This window comes from Bufo gargarizans, chromosome 3 (genome assembly GCF_014858855.1).
Source record: "Bufo gargarizans isolate SCDJY-AF-19 chromosome 3, ASM1485885v1, whole genome shotgun sequence".
Lineage (NCBI taxonomy): Eukaryota > Metazoa > Chordata > Amphibia > Anura > Bufonidae > Bufo > Bufo gargarizans.
The window spans coordinates 420,934,722-420,961,949 of NC_058082.1; the positions used below are offsets into that span (position 1 = coordinate 420,934,722).

Here is a 27,228-nt window from a genome sequence, read left to right on the forward strand (position 1 = left end):
TACCTGTTGTGCAATGCTCTGCAGAACTCCTCTGTCAGCTCCTGTGCCCAGCATTTGTCTCCTCACTGCCTGCAGCTACTCAGTAAAGCTTTAAACCCTAAGTCTGTGCAGCTGAAGGGGTTAAGAATCCAGGGAGAGAGCAGACAGCAGCAGAGGACAGTGCAGGGGGCGTGGCCAGTGTACAGACTTATATCTGCTCTCTCAGGCTTGTGCACCAATCATTATCAGATCACGGAGAGAAGCTGACATCACAGGTCATGTGACCCTCAGTGATATCTGAGAAAGGAGCAACTACAGATACATAAGTGCAAGAACAAAAAAATAACACAATAACAACCTCTTTTAGACCGGCGTCTAAAACACCAGTCTTAATAAATGTGCCCCTTAAAGAACTGCATTCAGTGAGAACAGACATGTAAGGCCTCATGCACACGACCGTTGTTTGGGTCCGCATCCGAGCCGCACTTCAATGGGCCCGCAAAAGATGCAGACAGCACTCCGTGTTCTGTCCGCATCCATTGCTCCGTTCTGCGGCCCTGCAAAAAAAATATAACATGTCCTATTCTTGTCCGTGCTTTGCAGCTTCCTTTTTTTGCGGATCCGCGGTTTGCGGACCGCAAAAAACGGCACGGTCATGTGCATGAGACCTAAAATTCACAGCTGTGCAGCGAGTTTAGGCACACTATAGTACATGCAGAAAATACAGGCATAATAGACATTTAGAAGTGAGCACAGAAATAGAATGTCCTTAGACTGGTACAGACATAATGTATTTGCATAGTCTGCAGTTTCTCACATCTGTTTTTACTGGCAGCGGCACCTTTTTGGTTGGATAAACCTAAGGACCTGATCTTAGCTCCTGGAGAAAATGGTCAATTGGTGTGTCGTGCCAATGGCAATCCTAAACCTACTGTTCAATGGATGATGAATGGAGAGCCGTTATCAGGTAGGAGGGGTGGGAGTGGTATGTGTTGGTGACCTTTACAATTTGGTCAGTTTATTATGTGACAGATACAGGTAGGCTGGCCATGTCCACAATACTGATGCCAGTGCTACATGATATGTAATGCAGGGTTAAACTTCATCCTATCTGCACAGTATCTTAAGGCCAGCTTACACAGGCAAATGGAGCAGGCTATTGTCGGGAAGGAATCGTTCCTTCCCAACAACTGCTCATCAGTAGAGGCGAAAGCTGCATTTACATGCAGCGATCCCTCAAATGTATGGGGATGAACGATGGCTACTCTACTGCCATCGCTCATTCCCATACAGATTCATTATTTCTGGGTAGCAGTGTGCTGTTAAGACTGCACAATCTTCTGCCCACAAGCAGTCATTTAGGTGTCCATATGAATGATTGTTCACCTGATGAAGGAGCTTTTCACTTGATCATTGGGGTATCAGTGGCACCTTTACATGGACAGAATATCAGGAACGAGTGTTTGTACAAAAGATCATCCCAGATAATCTGCCCGACAGTTTTACACTGTGAAGCCTTATCTCTGATTTCCTGACAGCTCATAAACACTCTTATAGCTAAATTCCTATTCTATTGATATATATATATATATATATATATATATGTAGATTGTAAGCCCCCACGGGCAGGGCCCTCTCTCCTTCTGTACCAGTTTGTAACCCGTCTTGTTTATGATTAGTGCAATTGTTTGTATTATGTAAGTATACCTCTTCTTATATGTACAGCGCTATGGACTGAATGGCGCTTCAATAATAATAATAATAATAATAATATAGAATATTGCTTAAATGAGTGTTTATGCACCATCATAAGTTCAGAGATAATGGCTATACATATAGCTGTCACATGAGTATAAAACTAAGATTACAGATTTTTAGCCCAAAGTGATTAAAATGGAATTAAAAAATTGCCATCGAGGGGGTTTATAGCTGGTGAGATAGTTCCTATGTCCTATTAGTGAAGCATAGCATACTAATACCACAGTAATATTGATCAGTAGTAACTCATTGTATAGGGTTTGATCCCTCCTTGAACCTCATCCTGAAGTGCATTATAACTGACCCAATAGGACTGCTGACCTTCTCATCCCACTGTTTCAGTCAGGCTAGGAGTCACATAACAAAAGCTGTACTAATGTCATTTGTACTGTTAGTGCCCTCTTGTGGTCCAGTGATGAAACTGTAATGGGAAGGAGACTTTTTTTGCGCTGTCCAGGGTACTTAAAGGGATTCTGTCACCTCTTTTTACCCTATAGAGATGCAGACATGCACAGCTAGATCGCCGCTAGCATGTCCGCAATATACCTGTCCCATATCTCTAAGTGATTTTATTTCTGTAAAAAAAAAGATTTTATATATATGTAAATCAGCCTGGCGCTGGCTGGGCTCCAGAACAGTTAGTATAGCCCCTGGGCTGATTTACATTTGTATATATATATATATATATATATATATATAAAATCATTTTTTTTAAATAGAAATAAAACCACTCAGAGATATAGGACAGGTATTTTGCGGACATGCTAGCGGCGATCTAGCTGTGCATGTCCGCATCTCTATAGGGTAAAAAGAGGTGACAGAATACCTTTAAAGCAAATAGCAAAATGTAATCACTCAAAGTAATTTTTTTTCACAAACACCCGTGAACAGTTTCAAAAATGTTGTATTCTTCAATGTTGAGCTGTGGAATAAGTTCCTAATACCTGATCCGGCCATCCACATATTACATTGTATTAGTAGGCTTAATATATATATTATTTTTATTTGTAATTTGGCAACACATTGTTCATTTAATTTCCTTCATCTATCCTGTAGTAACAGATCCAAACCCTAATTTTGAAGTTGCTGGTGACACCATCATCTTCCGTGAAGTGCAGAGCGGAAACAGCGCAGTGTTTCAGTGCAACGCATCCAATGCCCATGGCTATCTGTTGGCTAATTCCTTTATCAACATCCTGGGTAAAATGACTTGGATACAATATTTTCATTTGTGTTATGGCTTGTGGTTGACAAATCTGTCTTAAACGGGCTATGGTGTCTCTACACTCTACACCAAATGAACTGAAGGGACACATATAAAATAATCACAAATTTTATTGAGTAATTGACATTACAAAAAAAACATAAAGAAAAAATAATGTTAGACAACAGTAATAGTAATGAGTAAAGTAGAAATAACTAAAACATATTACCTAAAGTTAGTAGGACCACAAAAAGGATCGGACCCTGGACCGGCAAAGAGCGCACCCCGACACACGTTTCGCTCCGCTTTTTCAAGGGGCGTATAGTGTCGCACTGCGACATTTGACATGCTGCGACTTTGACACGAAAGTTGCAAAAAAATCAATTTGGACAGTCGCGTCGCAGTTGCAGCATGTCACATGTCGCAGTGCAACACCATAGACTATCATCATAAAAATTGTCGCTCTACATTGGACACATGTAGCAGTGTAGCTGTGCTCTATGTGTCGTGCGACTTAGTGTCATTGTGTAGCCCTAACCAGTGATGGCCAGTTCGCATTGTTCGCCCGCGAACACATGGGGGCTGCCATCTTTTCTCACAAGTCCGGCGAGGCGCAGATAAGTCCTTACCTGTGCCTGTGCGCGAGCCGGTCTAAAATCAAATGCGGTCACCGGGAGCAGGCAGTTCCGAGAACAGCCCGATGAAGGCCCCCGGTGGAACTGCCTGCTCCTGGTGACCGCATTTGATTTCAGACCGGCTTGCGCACAGGAACAAGTAAGGACTTACCTGTGCATTGCCGAACTTGTGAGAAAAGATGGCAGCCTGCATGTGTTCGCGGGCGAACAATGTGAACTAGCCATCACTGGTCCTAACCTAAAGCTGACCTACAGCAGTGAAGAAAAATGGCTGGGTTGTTATGGAAACCTGGAGTAAAACTGTGTGTATGTAGAGGCTAAGGGCCTGCGAGCTTCTATTGGCTGATAAGAGACATGTGACCGTGTGTATGGCAGTTCGGATATGAATAGAAATATTTGCAGGCTTGTATTGGCTAATGCAGGTAATTTTTGTGGAATATCTCAGAAACAGTACGTCCTAGAGAGCTGAGACCCCCACAAGATTTCTTTCCAGGTAGCAAGGAATGTGTATACCAAGTTTCGTTGAAATCGATGGTTGCGTTTTTGAGTGATCGCGGAACATACATACATACACACATTTATACATCAATACACACATACATATATACATACATACATACATACGTCTTTCTTTATATATATATATATATATATATATATATATATTACTGTATTGCATCTCACAGCTCATGAAGCCTGGACTGTGTTGGGGCCAGTGAATGTTACCTAAGGCTACTTTCACACTAGCGCTTGATCGGATCCGTTCTGAACGGATCCGATCATATTAATGCAGACGGAGGCTCCGTTCAGTACGGATCCGTCTGCATTAATAACTTAGAAAAATTTCTAAGTGCGCAAGATGCCTGAGCGGATCCGTTCAGACTTTCAATGTAAAGTCAATGGGGGACGGATCCGCTTGAAGATTGAGCCATATGGTGACCTCTTCAAGCGGATCCGTTCCCATTGACTTACATTGTAAGTCTGAACGGATCCGCTCGCCTCCGCACGGCCAGGCGGACGCAAGCAGCGTTCAGCAAGATGAACCCCTTTAACATATTTATTCTTCACTTGTCTACCTTCTGGTTTACCGTAAATGTCAGTGTATTATTATGAGCTGTGTTTCATGTATTAAATTAATATCACCATTGTATGAATCCATGTTACCATCAGCACCACTGTGTAACAGCCATGTGATATAGTAACATTTCTTTTATAAACCCTTTGTCAGGCAGTATTACAGTAAACTTTTGGTTGGGAACACTATAATTTGGTGTGCTGACCCATTCTCTCCTCGTATGTGAATAGTCTATGGTGTATCGGAGGTACACCACTTAGGTTTTGGCACCCGAGAAGTGCGACAAGAAATTGAGAAAGTGCTGCCTGACCCAAGCTTTGTTTCTGCATTGATGATTCTGATGTTTGCCTTCTATATTCCCACTTAAGATGTTCCCTCACGAGTTCTGGGCCCTCGGAATCAACTTATAAGAGTAATTGAGTACAACAGGACTCAACTAGACTGTCCGTTCTTTGGCTCTCCTATTCCCACACTTCGGTGGTAAGAACGGCTTCTGTTAGATTTGTATAGCATTGCGGTTACAGGGTGAATTAACATTACATTTCTGTGCCCTTATGTGTGTAGGTTTAAGAATGGACAGGGCAGTAACCTGGATGGAGGAAATTACCGGGTACATGAAAATGGTACCCTAGAGATTAGTGTTGTAAGGAAAGAAGATCAGGGCAAATACACCTGCGTTGCCACCAACATCCTTGGAAATGCTGAAAATACTGTGCGGCTGGAGGTCAAAGGTAGATAAATGCAAAAATAAAATGAAATGCTATTGAACTCAAAATCGTTTCTGTACTTGTGTACCCTGTCTTTTTTTATACTGTATTCTTACCAGTATACATAGATAAACCCTAGAGAGGGAGGTTTATCATTCCCCTATGCTTTGTTTTTGGCATAAAAAATTTGTAGAGCCTGGTTTTGTGATTATTATTTTTTTTAATGCCATTTGACCTGCGCCTTCTCATAAAGTAAATGCAGCCTCCGGTGGTGCATGGGATATCAAGATCTGTGTAGCACATGCTGGGCCTTAATAAATTCGGGCCTAAGAGTCCACAGCAAGGGGGGCATCTGGTGGAAAAAAGTGTAACGGCAAACTGCCAGCAGCCTTAATGGAATCAAACTGAGGTATGCAGAACCAGTAGAATACAGGGCATCATCGTGTGAGTACCCTGCAGTAGCCTCGTGATAAGATACAAACTGACTGTATCACAAATCACTATGATACAGTCAGTTCTGGTCAGGGATGCCAAAGTTGGCCCGGGAGATGCAACCGACACACGGATCATGTTTCCCAGGGTGAATATAGAAACATATATTAAACAGCCAGCAGCCACCATAGACAAAACGAATGACGTTCAAATTCTCCAGAGGAAGCTTCCAAGCGATGTACATCGGGCACAGTGGATCCCCTGGTGGTCAGCATATAAGGCTCATTGCTGTTCTTATATTTATCATGTGGTTTGAACTTGATCTGTTTGTCCACTGTGGCTATGCTTCATGATTACGGCTGCTGGCTGTTTAATATGTGTTTCTATATATGTCCTTAGGATTTTTACTGGGTTTTTATAACTCAGTTTGATAAAAAAAATATTCTGCTGGCTTCTATTATGTCTGCGGCTTTTCTTCCACCTGGTGGCCCTCTTTGTCTACCTAGTCCTGTGTTAAAGGGGTTATCCAAAGCTGTAAACTTAGGGGGTGCAACCAATAGCAGGCTGCACAGTGACCTGCCCCCTTGTGTCACGTGTGACGCAAATGGAGCGAGTCACCGTCACAGCCCGCTATTGGCTGCACCCCACATTGCCGGATGTTGTGATCTACACAACTGAGAGATGCAACAACGGCCATGGAGGCCAGGTAAGTATTATCTGTATGAGGGGCCTGGGCATTGTGGCGGGGAGGGGGTTACAGCTTTGGATAACCCCCTTAAATTTTTTTTAACCCTTGATGTATATCTATGTAAACGTAGGGTGATTTTTTTGGACCTTAAAATTTTTTATTTCATGATGGTCTGTCCTCCATGATGGCTTTCTTGGAGCTGATGTGTACACATACATATGAGTACATCAGGACACGGAAACATCTAAAATCACTTTAGGCTACTTTCACACTTGCGTTCGGGGTTCCGCTTGTGAGTTCCGTTTGAAGGCTCTCACAAGCGGCCCCGAACGGATCCGTACAGCCCCAATGCATTCTGAGTGGCTGTGGATCCGCTCAGAATGCATCAGTATGGCACCGTTTTGCCTCCGTTCCGCTCCGTGACAGGTCTGTGCTATAAGCAATGCGCCGCACAGACCTTTCACTTACCAGTAAGAGGAGCGACCGGCCGGCCACAGACAGCGCAGGTAAGTATAATGCTTCTAAAATTGCTAAGTAACCATGGCAGCAAGAACTGCAGTAGCATTCTGGCTGCCATGGTAACCGATCGGAGCCCCAGCGATTAAACTGGGACTCCGATCAGAACTCTCCGCTGCCACCAATGATGGGGGGCGAGAGGGGGGGCCGCACTGGCCACCAATGAATTTAATACTGAGGAGGGAGGGCGGGGCGCACTGGCCACCAATGAATTTAATACTGGGGAGGGAGGGAGGGGGGCCGCACTGGCCACCAATGAATTTAAAACTGGGGAGGGAAGGGGGTCTGCCCCCTGCTGCCTGGCAGCACCTGATCTCTTACAGGGGGTTATGATACGCACAATTAACCCCTCAGGTGCGGCACCTGAGGGTTAATTGTGCGGATCACAGCCCCCTGTAAGAGATCGGGTGCTGCCAGGCAGCAGGGGGCAGTTATGTACACAGTTCTTAGTATATTCTAACTTGAAGAGTCCCCATCACCATGGGAACGCCTCTGTGTTAGAATATACTGTCGGATCTGAGTTTTCACGATGTGAAAACTCAGATCTGAAAAAGCTGTCTAATGCAGACGGATCCATTCTGAACGGATGCAAGCGTTTGCATTATAGGTGCGGATCCGTCTGTTCAGATACCAGACGGATCCGCACCGAACGCAAGTGTGAAAGTAGCCTTAGACTGTTATAAATACACGTATCATAATACTATAAGAATGATAAAAAGTATGACCAAATCCACAAAAATATTCAGCTTAACACTTTTCCCTCTCAAATTAAATTCATCAGTAGATACAGTTTGCTGTCTCCTGTCAAGTTTTTTAAATCTATTTCTTCGTATATTTGTTCTTGAGAAGCTGTGTGACCACCAAAACGCGAATAGCAGCCGTGTTTGTTCCGCATTTTTTGGGAGGGGGCACGGAAGGGACATACCGGTGTGCTTTCCGCATCTTTTGCAGCCCCATTGAAATGAATGGGTCTGCATCCGACCCGCAAAAAATGTGAATCAGATGCAGACCAAAAATATGTTAATGAAGTTAAAAGTAATTTCAAAAGTTCTCATGTTTCCACGTTTCCATCTGCAGAGGCTACCCGTATAATTAAGGGGCCAGAAGATCAGATAGCTAGACGAGGCACCACAGTGCGCTTGGACTGTAGAGTAAGGAGTGATTTATCCCTGAGATTAACAGTAATATGGATGAAGGATGATACACAGCTGTACATCAGCAGCAGGTGAGTAGGATTATAAAACACTGAATTGCCTTAAAGGGAATCTGTCACCATGATCTTGGACTATTATCTGGAGTAATGTATTAGTAGTACTGCACATAAGAGGCAGTAGGAGAAAAAAAAAGGGATCTGGACTCCTTGTATGCAACACTACTCATGTATTACTGCAGATAACGGTCAAAGATCGTGGTGTCGGGTTCCCTGTTAAGGGGTTATTGGACCGTACACAGTCTGATAATCACTGTTACCACTGGCTGGGCTATGTCAGTTTGTGTAGGGAAACACTCCCAGCTGATAAATCCCAGTTATCAATCGTAACAGGAATGATGCAAGCCATGTTTATAAGGAAAAATGCTCCAGAATTATTATGTTAAGTGGAATACAATTATTCACTAAAACAGACTTGTTACGAATGGTCAAGGGTCCTCTTAGGGCCACTTCCATGCTTCAGTATCCTGGTCAGTATTTTGGTTGAGTATTGGCTGATGCACAAAACTGACCAAAATACACAAATGTGAATGTGGTCTTAGGAAGGTTCTCCAGTTATAAAGAAACTTGCACAGACTACAACAGATTGCCACGTCTCTAATCTTGCAGCCATGTTAGAGGAGTGTGTAAATAGAACAGAGAGTAAATGTAATAAATATTTTATTTTTTTAGACAATTATCATTTATACAATTGTCTGCTTTACTTAAGCCATATACTACCAAGAACTTTATGAAAATCTAACACCAGCTATGTCTGCTTCTAGTAACCATCTTATCTCACAGTGTCCATTCTTTTAACTACTGAAAGCCAGTTTGAGTTAGGGCCCATTTACACAGGTTCATATACAAAACAAAAAAAAAAGTTAAGAGGCTCAGCTTAATGTATAAATTTCATATTACTTTATCACCCATTTGCACAAATGCATACAAGCCTATGGCAGTCACATAAATGTAAAACCTACATTGAAATTGCCAGACAGCTTGAAAACAGTATCATTGTTTATTAATTCAATACAAATAAATAATTACATGATTTAAAACAGGTATACGTGCAGGGAAAAAGCAACATCAACAGAAGGAAACACAATGGGAATAGTTCATATCCATCCAGAAAATGATATTTACAAAATAAAGTGCGAGTGCTACATATAACAAAATAGTGTATGACCAGGACAAGAATCAATTACCCATAATGTGTTGCTGGTGCCATCCCGGAGGCGAGACATTATGGGTAATTGATTCTTGCCCTGGTCATACACTATTTTGTTATATGTAGCACTCGCACTTTATTTTGTAAATATCATTTTGTGGATGGATACAAACTATTCCCATTGTGTTTACTCCGGTTGATGTCGCCTTTTCCCAGCACTTATGTAAATGAGTATTTAGTTTTGAAGTCTAAAGTTGATCAAAACAGACAATTTCAACTGAAACTGACGTTCGTCGGCTGAAATCTAACAACAAACGATTATTTTAGCTGACCAATGATAGGTCATTATCGTCTGAAAAGAAGTCGGCCTCGTTTAATATTTTCATCCATAAGTTGGATGAAAGATTATTCTTTGAAAGAATGTTCCCCGAAAGATCTTTTGTCCATCGCCCAGTTAAATTGAACGTGTGCATGGCCGTGTCAGTGAAAGGAACATTCACCAGATGTACAGTATGTTTGTTTGTTCAACTGCTGTTCAACCATCAACCAACATCTGTCTAATGTGTATGGCCAGCTTTATTGATGTCTACACTCTGACTGACCCCTGTAAGTGAACAGCACTGCTGTGCGTCTTGTATACCACCCTCACACACAGCTCTGTTTATGGCTCTTTTTAATTCTAGAATGAAGAAAGAGGATGATGCTCTCGTTATTTTTGGGGTAGCAGAGAGGGACCAAGGCGCATACACCTGTGTGGCCAAAACTGAGTTGGATCAGGACTTTGCTAAAGCCTATCTCACCATTCAAGGTACTTACATTTCTTACAACTGGTTTTGGTTATTGCATTCGTACATTAATAGGATTGATACCAAACAGAAGATACTGGCGTCTTGAGTAAAGGCATGTTTATAAGAGCTATAAAATTAACTAAATTAGAGAAACAATGAGGGAGATTTATCAAACTGGTGTAAAGGAAAACTGGCTTACTTGTCTATAGCAACCAATCAGATTCCACCTTTCATTTTTCCAATGGATCTCTGAAAAATGAAAGGTGGAATATGATTGGTTGCAATAGGTAACAAAAGCCAGTTTTCCTTTATCCCAATAAATTTTTCACATTATTTACCTTTACAATTTTTCTTTGTTTCCACACCAGCATATTCTTGTATGGACCCCTGTGGCATAGTCTGTGTTTACATGCGCACATCAGGCAGTGGCTGCTTGGCATGGTGATGTTACTGTGGATCATCACCGCAAAGATTGGCAATTAGCAGTCATTACACAACTTAGTAATAAGGAATTTGGCACCAGAAAATCACCTACTGAATTAAATCCAGTTTTTATGTTAAACACATAGACCTAGATTTACTATTCGTTAGACAGGGTAAATTGGGGCCAAGCAGACCAAAAATGTGCTAGATTTATCACAGTGACTGAGGTTGTATGATAAATCTGGCACATTTTACAATGCCTAAGTTTATGCTATCTATTGGTTTGTGGCAGTAAAAGTTTTTTGTGATTTTTTTTTATTTTCTATGTCGCTATTTATTATTTTTTTTAAATCCTAAAATCCTGCATTCCAAGCCACCAAGTTTATAATTGACAATGCATTCCCTTTAGCAAATAGTAAATCAGCAGAGGGAGAGTTGTGGTCGTAAAATAAAGAACAATTGAAAGAACATAATTGGATTGAAAAGTTTATTCTTCTTCTTTATTCGACGATCTGAGAACTTTTTTGAACACTTACCATGTTTACCTAACGTGCTTATATGCAACTTTTATATATTGTCACTTTTATATGCAAGATGCTCACATATATCACTGCACAAATACAGTATATCACTACATAAAAGTTTAGCTTTACTCACTAGAATGCCCACATAGAAAGTCGTTCTTCTTCATAAAGATTGGAAAGTGCTGTACATGGTCTCTTAATTAGCTGGGACAATACAACAGGCGATTGTCAGCATGATCTGCCAACGGCAAACAATGATTTTTGTTTATGCACAAATGATCTATTACCCAATGAACGAGCATTACATATACATGGTTGTCTGGTCAAGTGTGTATGTACTGTTGATGGGGAGAGAGCTTTGTCTCCTGGGAGAACATTATGCAACAAGGTATCTCCCAAGGAAAGAGAACCATCTTGCTAGCACCATTTTGTGGAAGTGGCTCCCAATGAGTCAAAATCAGACTTTTCAACATGCCTTGGGACATGACAAGAGAAAATAGCCTAACCAAATATCCATCCATAGACAGCTGTTTCAGTGTGCTTGCCCCGCATTAGTATGGAGTATGACGCTGGCTGGGTGAATGCGATGCCTTGGATGAATCTTAGATAGGATACTGACAGGTCTGGTCTCTTTAAAGAGAGCCAGTGCCCTACCTAAACTGAATCCAAGGCATTGCACTCAGCATCTTTGCATATTGTTTTCCCATGAAGCATCGCCAATAAGTCGGCCTTTTGGCTAAGATCAAGTGTAGTATCTGTTCTTATCAGTCCTGGTGAACCGGAACATTGGGATATTGAGCAGAGAAGCCTAGGGTGTTCGCCTTTGACCATTATAGCCACATGGTAAGTGACCAAGGGCCTCCGGATCGAAGCCATGGGCTGAGGTGTTTGAAAGCCCAAGGTGCAGAAATGTCTTAGGAATGATGACCCTGGGGTGCCTGAACTAACTGGTGGTGGCACATTTGCACGCACTTGCCTTTCTAATATTTTGATCGCACTAACCTCTCTTTGGTCGGCTTCGAGCCTGGCATAATATGAGGAATTTTTATGATTCTGACTAAATTTACAGGCCGTAGCTGGCTCACATTCACTTATTTCTTTTTATGTTCACTGTGTGTTCCCTTTACATGTTTGTTTGTCACTAGTAGTTTTCAGGGGTGCAGCACCCTAACGGGCTACCCCCTGAGGTCCAAGGGGGTGAGAGGCCAGACCTCGATTTTGGCTCTTGGCCAACACCTGGGGTCTCAGCCAGGTGGAAGAAAGAGTATCAATTGGCCCTTCTCCAGCTTTGGCTGAGGTATAGCTGCTAGTCCTGGTCTCTTACAGAAGCCTTCTTGTCCAGAGGGACTGGGACTGGTTTATGGGAGGGCCTTTCTCTTATGGAGAGGGCCTGCGATAGAATGCGACCTAGTGCACGTTTTTGTGTGGCACCTGCACGATTTTGTTGCATGAGTGTAGAAAGCGCGTCTCCATACCGTAGAGTACCTCCAGTAACTCTCCAGGGAGAACAAAAAGATCGGTGAAAAAATTAACTTTGGCCACTGCTTCTTTACCCCAAGGGGAGAGTTAGGAGCTCCACATACACATTAGAAAGTTGGCTGAACCTCCTAAATGTAGCAGGCTCAGTCAGCAATACAATAGTGAGTATGAGGGCGTTAAGTCAATCAATGGAGTACATTTATCAAAACTGGTGTATAGGAAAGCTGGTTTAGTTGCCCACAGCAACGAATCAGATTCCACCTTTCATTTTTAGAGCTCCTTTGGAAAGGAAAGGTGGAATCTGGTTGCTATGGGTAACTAAGCCAGTTCTCCTTTACATAAAGGTTGATAAATCTCCTTGAATGTGTTTAGGTTTGTTTATTTATTTAAAGAGAAAGATTACCAGTTAGCAGGAGCTTAATTTCTCCTTAAAGGGGTTCTCCGAGCTGTTCATATTAATGACCAATCCTCAAGAGAGGTCATCAATATGAGATCGGAGGGGTCCGACACCCGGCACCCCCACTAATCAGCTGTTTGAAGAGAAGGCGCGCGCCATGCAAGCGCTGCCTCCTCTTCATTGTTTACCTGCTCGCCTTCGCATCCGCAGAGGTGAGCAGGTGTAATTACACCCAAGCCGTCCCATTCATTTCAATAGGATGAATCGCTCCTATAGAAGTGTATAGGAACGAGTCGTCCCATTGAAATGAATTGGACGGCTAGGGTGTAATTACACCTGCTTACCTCTGCGGATGCGAAGGCGAGCAGGTAAACAATGAAGAGGAGGCAGCGCTGGCCTTCTCTTCAACAGCTGATGGGGGGGCGGGTGTCGGACCCCCACTGATCTGATATTGATGACCTATCCTGAGGATTTCATCAATAAAAATAACTTGGACAACCCCTTTAAACATATGTTTCTATGTTACAATATCCGAGGCCACTGTGCAGTTGCTGGCGTTTGGTTTTTGGTCCCTAATATAACATTAACATTCTTATCAGTAACATTTCCTTGTTCGTTTGCAGAAACCTCCACCTCACCTACTAGCCGACTGACAACACTACAAAGAGGTAACCTCTCCCTACTAATCTCCTCACCCTGCAGGCCACTCCGAATGTTGTCAGAAATAATAAAGGTTGTTGCTATATCAGGATATACTTCTCAGAGATAAGCAGTGCTTTCTTTGTCTTATTTTCTTTTTATTACTTTATAATATATACTTAACATCCAGTGCATTTTAGTTAAAGAAGATCTACCGCCAGACTTCACAATACATTCTGCATACTTCTTCATTTTAATAGCAGGTGGGAAAACATTTAAAAAGGATTAGGCCTAGTTGACACAGATCCGTTGTTCCGTTTTTGAGTTCCGTTGTGTTTCCGTTTCTGTTCCGTTTTTCTGTATGGCATATACAGTATACAGTAATTACATAAATTGGGCTGGGCATAACATTTTCAATAGATGGTTCAGCAAAAACGGAACAGATACGGAAGACATACGGATGCATTTCCGTATGTGTTCCGTTTTTTTGCGGACCCATTGACTTTAATGGAGCCACGGAACATGATTTGTGGCCAAATATAGGACATGTTCTATCTTTCAACGGAAAGGAAAAACGGAAATGCGGAAACGGAATGCATACGGAACACATTCAGTTTTTTTTGCGGAACCATTGAAATGAATGGTTCCGTACACGAACCGTATACGGAACACAAAAAAACGGCCCATACACTCGCAAAATAAACGTTTGTGTGAACTAGGCCTTAGACATATGCTTAACCTCAACAGTTTTGCACAAGCTCTGCTCGAACTTTGAGAAAAGACACTAAGGGGGAGATTTATCAAAAAAATCTGATTCTACCTTTCATTTTTCACAGATCCTATAGAAACTGAAGGTTGGAATCTGCCATGGGCAACTAAGCCAGTTTTCCTTTACACCAGTTTTGATAAATCTCCCTCTAACAGTTCAGCCCAGGTAGAGCTCAGGCAGCAGGGGAACAGGGGATACCTGCTATAACCTCTCATATCACGCGCCTGGTAACACTTAGAGATATGGGACTGATCTTGTTTGAAAGCTGACAGTCTAGGAGAATGGCAGCATGATCTCCTCTACATTAGAAGATGTGTTAGTATTCGGTTGGGAGTAATAACATTTGAAAGTGAAAGCACGTTTCAGCTGCTTTCAATTCTGACCCGATGTACAGTAAATAATATTGCCATTCTGGTCTTTAACCTTTCCGCTACAAGTGCCGTACATGTACGGCGCTGAAGCTATAGGCAAACAAGGCGTCTGCTCGCACGTGCTGCAGGCTTCATGGCCGGTTTCAAACAGCAGAGACCTGCGGCTAATTACTGCGACCGGCAATAATGCTGATCGCGGCAATTAAAGGCTTTAGATGCCGTGATCAAGTGGCATCTAAATTCTTAAAAACCCAGAGGCTTCCGGGCATCCTACCGACATCCCCAGCAGACAATAGGGATGCCGGTAATTGGTTTAAATGGGCTCAGCCTGGCTGAAGAGGCTGAGAACATTCAAACTGCAATTGTTCAATTCAATACATGATTATTCAAAATTAAAATAGATTTTGTAGGTTCGTAATAGGCTTCAAAATCATTACAAAAAAAACAGTTAAAACATACATAAATAAAAAAATAAAAAAAAGTTGTGTAGGGAGAACTGAGTTTTAGCGCTCCAGGGATGAAAATTTATAGTAAGAATAGAAAATGTATAAATAAAGTATATTCAAAAAATATTTTTTAGGGGGTTAGGGACAACATATTAAAAGTGGAAGGTGCCTCAGGACCATGCTGGAGGTGACTTCCATGGAGGAGGGGGACAACATATTAAAAGTTAGTATAAAAGTTTAGTTACTCTTTAAATCACCCCCCTTTCCGTATAATAAAAAAATGTATGCCTAAATAACAAAAAATATAAACATGATGGGTATCACTGCGATCGAAAAACGTCCATACTATTAAAATATTTGAAAAAAAATCCAATATGTGAATGGCGTAACAGAAAAAAGGGTCAAAATAGTCCATTTGCAATTTTTTATTGCTTTTCTTCCCCCAAAAAATGTAATAAAATGTGTTCAAAAAGTCACACACACTCCAAAATGGTATCAATAAAAACTACAGATTGTCCCGTAAAAAATGAGCCTCAAACAGTAGATATAACTATAAACAAGTTATGAGGTCAGAATATTGTGATGTAAAAAAAAAAAAGTACATTTTTTTAACACTATTTAGACATATAAAACCTATACATATGGGGTATCTTTATAATCATACTGAATCAGAGAATGAAGGGCAAAGGTCAGTTTTGCCGCAAACGGAATGTCGTGGGAACAAAACCCGTAAAACAGTGGAGGAATTGTGTTTTTTTCCAATTCCACCCTATTTTGATTTTTTTTTACCGTTTCCCGCTACATTGTATGCTATAATTTATGGTGGCATTAGGAAGTACAACTTGTCCCGCCAAAAATAAGCCCTTATACAGCTATGTGAACGGAAATATAAAAAAGTTATGGCTCAAGGAAGATAGGTTACCAAGCCTGAGATATGAAAAGTGAAATCAGTCCTCCCACTTCAGCTTGGAGAAGGAGAGAGAACAGTGGGATAGCTGGCAGGTTGCAAGGAGGAAAGAAAAAATATATAAATTTGGAAACATCATAATCGTTCTCAACCCGCACAATAAAGTTATCGGGGGAGATTTATCAAAAGTGGTGTAAATGAAAACTGGCTTACTTGTCCATAGCAACCAATCAACCACCTTTCATTTTCGAAAGGAACTCTAAAAAATCTGATTGGTTGCTATAAGCAACTAGTTTTCCTTTACACCACTTTTGATAAAACTCTCCCATCATGTTATTTCCACTACTGCGTGAACATCATAAAAATAAAACCAACATGTTAAAATGGCTTTTTTTTACCTTTCCCCTAAAAATTAAATAAGAAAATGGTTCCTAAAAAAAAAAAAACACAACTCAAGGTTTCATACAGCTAAATTGAAGAAAAAATAAAAGTTATGACCACTGGAACACAGAGGGGAAAAATATTAAGGCTAAAATTCGTCTTGTCACTAATTAGTTAAAAAAGAACGTACTTGTGCCCCCTGAGTTGTGCGCCAACTAGATATACTTTAGACATAAATTCAAAATGTACATTTTCGGGAGAGTTGTTTCAAATTTTAGTGTGACAATTGAGGGGTTGAAGGGATATTCTGAGGTTTTTTTAACTGATGACCTATCCTCTGGATAGGCTATCAGTATCTGATCGGTGGGGGTCCGACAACTGGGACCCCTGCCGATCAGCTGTTTGAGAAGGCACTGCCACTCACAGTAGCACCGCAGCATTCTTGCAGGTTTGCCTAGGTCATGTGACACCACGATCATCAGTCACGTGGCCTAAGCGCAGCCCAGCCCCATTGACGTGAATGAAGCTGAGTTGCGATACCAAGCACAGCCGCTATACAGTGTACAGTGCTTGCTTAGTGAGCTGAGAGAAGGCCGTGGTGCTTCTGTGAGCGCCGATGCCTTCTCAAAGAGCAGATCGGCGGGGTTCCAGGTGTTGGACCTCTACTGATCAAATATCGATGACCTATCCAGAGGACAGGTAGTCAGTAAAAAGGTCTTGCAAAACCCCTTTAATAATGCATGCAGTTTGTATTGTGAAAACTGGTGACAGATGCTCTTTAAGGATCTTACACCTGGATCTAACCTAAAGCTATTTCTTATGGGATTATACAGTCTGGATCCCACCTGAAGGCTGTGTCTATCATAATGTATGTATCCTCTGTAGATAAACCAGATCCCCCCATGGACTTGGAGTTAACCGAACTTGCAGAAAGAAGCTGCCCAGCTCACGTGGACAGTAGGCAGTGATAACAACAGCCCTATAACAGGTGAGCTTGAGAATGCATATTCTTATAGATGGTTGGGACACATGGTGTGTACAACCCTAGAAGCACGTTTCAAGACTTTAGACCTACAAAGCATCATTTGTGTACTTTAGTGATTTTTGAGACACCTATTAAAATGATGTACTCTATGCGCATTTATAGAGCAGAAGAATGTGTATTTGTGTACTAATGCCACATTCACATGAGAGTGCATAGTGACCGTCAAAAAATAGGACATGTCCTATTTTTATCTGTTTTCACGGCCAGATGGACCCCATTGAAATCAATGGCTCAGACTGGAGAATAAAAAGTTCAGTCTCCAGAAGCATCAAAACTTCTTTAGGGTCCATTCACACGTCCGCAAGTGTTTTGCAGTCCGCAAATTTCAGATCCGCAAAAAACGGACACCGGCCATGTGCGTTCTGCATTTTGCGGACCGCACATGGCCGTCACCATAATAGAAATGTCTTTCTTGTCCGTGTCTGCAGACAAGAAAAGGACATGTTCCGGAACGGAAGTGTGGATGCGGACAGGAGACTGTGTGTTGTCCGCATCTTTTGCGGCCCCATTGAAAATTAATAGGTCCGCACCCATTCTGCAAAATTGCGGAACAGATGCGGACGTGTGAATGGACCCTTACTGTAAGAACTGTGAATCTGTGGAATAGACTTCCCCAGGACGTGGTCACAGCAGGAACAGTGGACAGTTTTAAAAAGGGTTTAGATGAATTCTTAAAGGTAAATTACATTAATGCTTATGAAAATGTGTAGAAATCTCAGTCTCGCTTCCTTTTGGGATTTGCGTCGCCACCTCCTATCTTTTGGTTGAACTTGATGGACTTATGTCTTTTTTTGTTTCAACCATATTAACTATGTAACTAATTGGGTATTAATCATATTGGTAGCACAATGGGGGGGATTAGATGTCCAGGGGACATCATGGGGGACATTATGTATACAGAGGGCAACAGGGGTTGGGATTCATTTGTTTTTAATGGCAGTTAAATATAAATGCAAAATGGCCATTAAAAACAGCCAGAAAATGGCAGCAAAATTGTTGAAAAATGGCCATTAAAAGCTGACAGTGTGTCCGTTTAATGTGGCAGGAACTGAGGGATTTTTTCAGCTTAGTTCTAGGGTTAACATAAGTCATATTTAAAAATGTTAGCCACCATAGAGAGTGGCAAAGTTATTTTATTTCTGTGATTTTTACTACATGTGGTACCTTTTAAGGACTTCCACTCTGCACTACAGTCTGTCCTGCAGTTTCCTTCATATATATCATAAGTTTGCGTATGCATAATATTCCATTGAGCAGGAGCCTGTATTTCTCTGTGCATTCTTAGTAAATTATTAACTGTCAGACATGCTCAACTGTTTTTCTCACTCATCAGGTTTTATTATACAGTTTGAGGAGAACCGTTACCAACCAGGTACCTGGCACAACCTTGCCTCAGTTCCTGGTAATGTGAACACTGCTTTGCTTCGTCTTTCTCCATATGTCAACTATCAGTTTCGCGTTTTGGCAATAAATGATCTGGGAAGCAGTATGCCCAGCCCATCATCGGAGAGATACCAAACTAATGGGTCACGTGAGTGATGACTTCTTGGTTTTATAATATAACATCTAGTCAAGTTTTTGGTCTTAATCCTATCCTAAAATTGATCTTTTGTTTTCCCACCAATGAGCTGCCTCTCTTTATTATGCTGTTGTATTGTAGCGTGCTCACATTTTGTTTGCATTTTTTAGCCCCAGAAGTTAATCCAAGTGATGTTCGTGGAGCGGGAACTCGTAAAGACAATATGGAGATCACATGGACAGTAAGTAATACTGTAAAAGATATGGGTTCCGAGGGTTTTTAATTAGCCCTCTGTTGAATGCATGGTTGTGTTCCATCTGTCTTTGCAACAATGCTGCTTATAGCTCCTACAGTGACTTCAGAAGTCACAGCGTGGAAGTCATTTTATATGATGGGTCAGGAGACGATGGAAGATCAAACCATTTTAAAAACACATCAAACCATTTAAAAAACACTAATATCACTTTAAGGGAATCAGACTTCAGGGCTACCTAAGAGTCAAACTAACAGAGGAATAATAGGACCTACCTAACGCATAATATAAATCTAAATGACAGTTATTCTGATTGAAGATATTATGTGGTAATGTAATTAGAATGGCCTATGTTGGAGGAGAGAAGGATCAGGATGTTGGATTTCAACATTCCCGATCCTTTTGTTCTCCAGCAAGTCAGCCTACACCACCCTCCACATTGAGATAGGGTTGCACCGGGTATCGAATTATCGATACTAAATTAATACTTTTGTACCCGGATCGATTCGATACCAGGATTTGCCATTTACCAATACTAGGCTGCACACTACTGCGCAGCCTAGTATCAGAGTACATGGCGAGTGCTGCTCTCAGCATGCGCCGTGTTCTGTTAAGCATTAAGGTGGAGAAGGAGAGAGTCTCTCCCTCATAACTGTGCGCTGCTGCCGCTGGCACCAATGAGAGGAGAAAGGGGAGGAGGAGGGGCTGTGGCCACTGCACCATCAATAAAGATAACTAACTAATTAATTCAAAAAGAGGCAGCGGGTACCGGCGGCAGAATCACATACCCAGCACCCGATCTCTATGACAGGGCGCTGCAATTAACTCCTCGGGTGTCACAGAGGTTGGGTGTCGGGTATGTGATTCAGCCACTGGCACCCGCCGCTTTTATTTGTATTAAAAGCTTAGTTAGCTTAATTGGTGGCGCAGTGCGCCCCCCCAATCCCCGATATTATAAACATTGGTGGCGCAGTGCAGCAGCAGGGAGAGTGTAAAATCCTATTCACCCTAATAGAGCTCTATAAGGGTGAATAGGACAAGGGATTAAAAGATCCCAGGTTCTAGCCTCTAAAGGGGCTAATAATTATTAAATAAAAAGTGTAAAAAATAACAAACACCAAAATATTAAGTTTAAATCACCCCCTTTCCCAATTTTACATATAAAATATATAAACAATAAATAAATTAACATATTACATATCGCCATGTCCGAAAAGTCCGAACTATTAAAATATAAAAAAGTATCTCCTATGCGGTGAACACCATAACATAAAAAATAAAAAAACACGCGATTCACCATTTTTTTGGTCACCTTGAAAAAAGTCTCGAAATAGCCAATTTGCTATGTTTTCATTGCTTCTCTTACCCCAAAAAATGTAATAAAATGTGATCAAAAAGTCAAGCACACTCCAAAATGGTATCAATAAAAACTACAGATTGTCCTGCAAAAAATGAGGCTCTAAACATCTTAGGCTACTTTCACACCTGCACAGACGGATCCGCACCTATAAATGCAAACGATAGTATCCGTTCAGAACGGATCCGTCTGCATTCTATGTAAAAAAAAAGTCTAAGTCTAATTGTTAGTCAGACGGATCCGTCCTGACTTTACATTGAAAGTCAATAGGGGACAGATCCGTTTGCAATTGCACCATATTGTGTCAACGTCAAACGGATCCGTCCCCATTGACCTACATTGTAAGTTAGGACTGATCCGTTTGGCTCCGTGCCGCCAGGAGGACACCAAGACGCTGCAAGCAGCGTTTTGATGTCCGCCTCCAGAGCGGAATGGAGGCGGAACGGAGCCAAACTGATGCATTCTGAACGGATCTGCATTCTTTCAGAATGCATTGGGGCTGAACTGATCCGTTTGGGGCCGCTTGTGAGAGCCTTGAAACGGATCTCGCAGGCGGACACTGAAACGCTGGTGTGAAAGTAGCCTTAGTAGACATAAGTATAAAAAAGTTATGGGGGTCAGAATATGGTAATGTAAAAAAAAAAATTTTTAATCAAAGTTTAAATTTATATTTACACTAATTAGACATAAAAACCTATACGGTATTGTTGTACCAACCCAGAGAATGAAGGGCATGCGTCAATTTTGCCGCAAACGAAACGCCGTGGGAATAAAACCCGTAAAATGATGGTGGAATTGCGTTTTTTTTTTCAGTTCCACTCCATTTGGAATGTTTTTACTGCTTCCCACTACATTTTATGCCATAATTAATGGTGGCATTAAAAAGTACAACTTGTCCCGCAAAGAATAAGCCCTCATACAGCTATGTGAACGGAAATATAAAAACGTTATGTGAAGATAGGGAAGTAAAATGAAAAATGAGAACACAAAAACTAAAACACCTCAGGTATCCTAAGGGTTAAGGCAGGAGTAAATGTCTAGTTCCTGTGTTTTCAGAGTAGATCTATTCTATGAATACTGAATCAACAGATCACAGATCAATATATCCTGAATTTTACACCACCTGCCGTATGCATGCGAGCCAACTGAGTATGTGCTACTATCCATTTAATTTAGGCTGGCATTACACAATAGACAGCTTGTTCAGTGGATAACATTCTCTCAGCTACCTTATACACAAGCAAGCTGAGAACATGCATATGGTCTCAATGTAGGGTTGTCACGATACCCACATTTTTTATTGATTTCGTTACCATGAAAAAGTATTGCGATACTTGATACCATTCGATACCCTGCGAAAAAAAAAAAAAACACTAAAAAAGCCGTGTGCATTCTGCATTTTATGGAGCGTCTGGCCCATAATAGAACAGTCCTATCCTATTTTTACGCCATTCACCATATTGGAATTTTTAAAAAATATTTTAATAGTATGGACGTTTTCGGTCGGTGATACCCATGATGTTTATATTTATTGTTATTTAAGTATTTCTTTTTTAATTTTACAAAAAGGGGGGTGATTTAAACTTTTATATATTTTTAAAGTTTTTTTTATTTTTTTGTGATGATTTTGAAGCTCTATATAAGCCTATAAATTTTGTCTAAAAAAAAAAATGTTTTTGTGTCTCCATATTCTGAGAGCCACAGGTAGGGTCTCATTTTTTGAAGGATGAGATGAGATGTTTAATTTGTATGATTTTGGGGTGCCTATGACTTTTTTATCTCTTGTTATTACACTTTTTGTGATGTAAGGTAACTTTTTACGGTGTTCACCTGAGGGCTTAGGTCATGAGGTATTTAGTTGTTACGGAAGCGGCGATAACTAATATGTCTACTTTTTTTAATTTTTACTATCAGGTATTTTTAAAATGGGTTTCGGTACTGAAAATTGCTCATTTCTTATCCTTGCCTGCCATATTGGTGGCCAAAATAATAATTGCAGCATGAACACTACCAGCCTCGTCAGTGAGGCTGATAGTGTTCAGCCCTACTACTGATGCCCCCATTGGCTGCAGGGAGTGTCGGTAGGAAGCCTGAAAGCGCAAGCTTCTGGGTTTTTGCGCATTTAGATGTTGTGATCTCAATTGATCATGATATCTAAAGCCTTTAATTACCACGATCGGTATTATTGCCGGTCACGTTAATTAGCTGCAGGTCTGTGCCGCCTGCCTGCCCTCCATTTTTTGCTGGAGCCCGTCGACACCCGTCCCGCAGCAAGAAGGAATAACTGATATCCAAGTTATAAATCTGTCGGCATCGATTATTACGGAGGATCAGGTTGGTGTGCTTTCAAAAGGGGTTATCTTTTTCCCCAACACACCACTTAGATTTGTACCAAACTATTCTCGATGTCAACAGATTTGCCTGAAGTCTTACACTTAAAGAGGACCTTTCACCGATTATGACACTGTGAACTAAGTATACAGACATAGAGAGCGGCGCCCGGGGATCTCACTGCACTTACTATTATCCCTGGGCGCTGCTCCGTTCTCCCGCTATGCCCTCCGGAATCTCCGGCCACTAAGTTATAGTAGGCGGAGATTTCAGTCACTAAGTTATGGTAGGCGGAGTCTGCCCTTGTTCTGCTCTAGCGCTGGCCAATCGCAGCGCAGAGCTCACAGCCTGGGAGTTTATTTTCTCCCAGGCTGTGAGCTCTGCAATGCGATTGGCCAGCGCTACAGCAGAACAAGGGCAGACTCCGCCTACTATAACTTAGTGGCCGGAGATACCAGAGGGCATAGCAGGAGAACGGAGCGGCGCCCAAGGATAATAGTAAGTGCAGTGAGATCCCCGGGCGCCGCTCTCCATGTCTGTATTCTTACTTCACAGTGTCATAATCGGTGAAAGGTCCTCTTTAAAAGACATTTCTGTGACTCCTGTACCTGATCCAGCTGATAGGGTTAATGTTGATACATGTGATGTTCCTTGTGTGAATGCTTGTTTCTCTGATTCTGCTCTACCACAAAGTAGTATGACTTTCCAGGAACTTATCCATATCAACTTTTTACAGGATTTACGGGTAAGGCAAGATGACTGTAATATTATTAGAATGTCTTCATTCAAAGTCTCAAATAGAGACTTTTATCCTATACATTCAAGATCTCTTGCCTTAGACCGCTATCAGGAGTTGGTGGAGAAGGATCTCTGTTCATTGCATGATTCCATTAGGGGTATGGGACATGGTACACAACTCCTCAGGGACAGGAATTTAACATACAATGAACTGAGGGCATTGCAGAATTTCCTGTGTTCTGGAGCTGGGGGAAATGAACAAACACATAAAGCCAGAGGAATTCGGAGGGCAAGAGTCAGAAGTAATCCGAGTTGATTCTTCTTGGTGTTAGAGGTGAGTTCTTCCTCTTCTGGCGTTGAGCTTTAGGAGTTCATCTCATCTCAAACGGGACTGTTTTCGGGATCTCAGGGAGAAAAGTTAGATCTTGTATCAAGTCCCAGTTCTCGATCTTGATAGGCTGTATCTTTCGGTGGTCGAACAGCTAGGCTAGGTCGGCATGGGAATGGACATTGTGTCTGTGACCGTTAAAGGCAAAGGTGAGACAGAATGAAAAGGTCCAGTGGTAAGGTATTTTTTTGTTTCTGAGCCAGTCCCTCAGAGGAATGAGGACCTTGTGCTTCTTTAGAGTCATGGGTGCTAGATCTTGATAGATGTTGATAGTTGCACATTGGTACATAACTGCAGAGGAGTTGCGGGACTTGGAAAGAACAGCTTCTTTATCTTTGAAATTGAGGAAGCAACATATTATGTCCCTAGGGGGGGTCTGATGGATTTGGCTGAGGGTATTCTGGACCTAATAGGTCTGCACATATGGATTGTGGAACTCCACGGATTCTGAGGTTGTTTCTCCTTTCGCGATTCTCCTGGTCCTCCAAAGCTTTATGGACCGCGTTTAGGTGATCTTGGCATTTCTGCAGGCTGAGGGATGCCACTGCTTGCCAGTCTTGCATGGCGGCTTGTGTGTTTTCCAGCGTCTCCACTCTGCCCCCAATATGTCTCACATCTTGGCAGAGGGAGGCTAATTTGTGAGCCACAGGCTCTAGTGCTTTGGATAAAGCCTTTTTAAGGAATTTCCTTGAGATCGGGAGGCTCTGTGATCCCCTTGTCTCCTCCGTATCACTCTCACCTTCCGAGTCCTCATGTTCGCTCATGGAAGCCCCGATTTGTGGTGCGGGCGCCATCTTGGAGTCTTTGGCAGCGCATACTGCTGCGGCTTTCCTGATGAATTTATCAATTTCTCCTTCACCAGTCGGGTTCTTTTGGTGGCGGGTGGTGTCCCCTGGTTTGGGGTTTCCTATTTTTACCATCTTTAGTCGGGTTTGCTGGCGTAAGCTAGGTAGAGAACGAGTCTTACGACCAATTGTGGCCAGGATCGATTCATTCTCAGAAAGGCTATCTGAATGGATTGACATTACTTCAGCCCCTTATTTCACAGATTCCAGGTTTTTTTAAGGACACTAGGTATGTATTACAGGCATTTTCGACCTTTGAATAGAAGGCGGACTATACCTGGATGACGGCAGATGTCACTGCTTTATACACCAGCATTCCACACAATTTAGCTTTGATATCACTTCATTGGTTCCTTAAAAAATATAGTGACTACTCGGAGGAATTACAGGAATATATGGGTTTAGTGGTGGAGTTCCTTCTCCAACACAATTTTTTTATGTTTGAGTCAACTTTTTATTTGCAGGTTGCAGGGGTGTCGATGGGGTCCAAATTCTCTCCCTCCATAGCCAATATTTTTATGGCATGGTAGGAAGGTTGTTTTCTCCTCATCGACACCCATCCTTTTGGTGGTCTGGTGCAGTGGTATGGTCACTACATCGATGACCTGCTGTTAGGATGGTCTGGTGATGTGGCGGCCATATCACTGTTCTCTGACTACTTAAATTCTTGTGTGGAGTCTATTTCTTTAAGGGTACTTTCACACTAGCGGCAGGACGGATCGGATCCGTCCTGCCGCTAGTGTGAAAGTACCCTTAGTCTCCAACATCACAGTTCACAGATTTGTTTTGTGGATTTGTGTTTGGAGGGGGACCCCACCACTTCTCAGGGGACTACCACCACATATAGAAAGGAATCCGCCCTGGCTTGTAAACAAAGAAAGCTATAAATGTGGCCATGGGAAGTGCATTTGTTGTGACCATACAAGAATAGACAGACACTTCAGGTCTACTGCAAATAATAAAGAGTATGTTATACAATCATATATGAATTGCAATACCAAGTTTGCAGTATACCTGATAACATTTGAACTGTGTACAGTAGATTACAATGGGCTGTACTATTAATGAAATAAAAACAAGAATACGGAAACATTTTTCTGATGTTCCACACTTTAAAAACCGCAATGTGTCTGCACATTTTGCGGTCATGCATGGGGGCGACACCGCTGGACTGATTGCACAAGGAATTGAAAGAGTGAGTTTTCCGGTCAGAGGGGGTGATCACAGAAGAAAACTTTTAAACAGGGAAGCTTATTGGATTTTTCAGCTCAATTTGAGACAGCCAACAGGTCTTAAGACATGACCTTACATTATTGGGAGAGTTATTGTATGTGTATGTATAGACTTTTTTGAAAGTGTGCATATTTTTTGCTATTGTTTTTAGCGCATTTGTATGTGTTGCACATTTGTGTATGGTATTTATTAAATTTTTGTTATAGTTAAATGATTTTTGGTTCAAAGATGGTTAAATGTATTGATTGCACCATGTGTGCTGTTTTTTGACCATGTGATCGCTTGATTGCATGGCCAGGTGTGTGAATGGCATATATGGTGCATTCTTTTAGAAGTTCAGTGTGTCATGAGGAAGGACCGCACATTGTTCATGGTCTGAAACACGTAACTGAACTTGTCCTGTATGTTGAAGATTTTAATACCGCAAATAAAGCTACGATTTTCCACTATTCTGGAGCTGGATATTTCCACTTTTCCTACTATACAAATTACCGCATCCAGGTGCTTCATTCGAGCTCAGCTAGTGGAGGGGAAGGTGAGAGCTGCCTTGCGCTTCTTTGTGACTATTAATTAATTATTGTATGCTAAAATGAATTTTTTCATGAAAATAGGACAGTTATCCTTTAAATTATTCAAAGCATTATATGTACATTACATTGTAAGTATGTATACATTGGCATGCCATTTTATACTCTTTGTCTTTACTACCCACAGCCACTGAACTCCACACAGGCATATGGTCCCAATCTACGCTACATTGTAAAGTGGCGGCAGCGTCACACAGGAGAGCCATGGAGCAATATCACAGTCTGGACAAATAAGCACGTAGTGTGGAACACTCCTGTATACACCCCTTATGAAATAAGGGTGCAGGCAGAAAACGAGTTTGGCAGGTCACCAGAACCAAGCACTGTGATTGGATACTCAGGAGAAGATTGTGAGTAGTAGAAACAGCATCTTATTCATTTTTCTTCCTTTAATGATACAATTTTTTCATGACAGTTTTTATAGTTTTGTGTATTTTATGTGCTGTACTTCAAT

General features: G+C 41.6%; 1 protein-coding gene across 1 annotated transcript in view; it reads left to right on the top strand.

Moving 5' to 3' along the window:
- NFASC (neurofascin) overlaps positions 1-27,228 on the top strand; it is a 154,843-nt gene that overhangs the window by 78,932 nt on the left and 48,683 nt on the right. Inside the window, 12 exon segments of the mRNA XM_044288412.1 lie at positions 815-946; positions 2,794-2,937; positions 5,020-5,131; positions 5,216-5,382; positions 8,072-8,219; positions 10,038-10,162; positions 13,589-13,633; positions 17,364-17,416; positions 17,418-17,466; positions 18,857-19,054; positions 19,213-19,283; positions 26,902-27,124. Of these exon segments, the coding sequence (XP_044144347.1) occupies positions 815-946; positions 2,794-2,937; positions 5,020-5,131; positions 5,216-5,382; positions 8,072-8,219; positions 10,038-10,162; positions 13,589-13,633; positions 17,364-17,416; positions 17,418-17,466; positions 18,857-19,054; positions 19,213-19,283; positions 26,902-27,124 (1,467 nt within the window).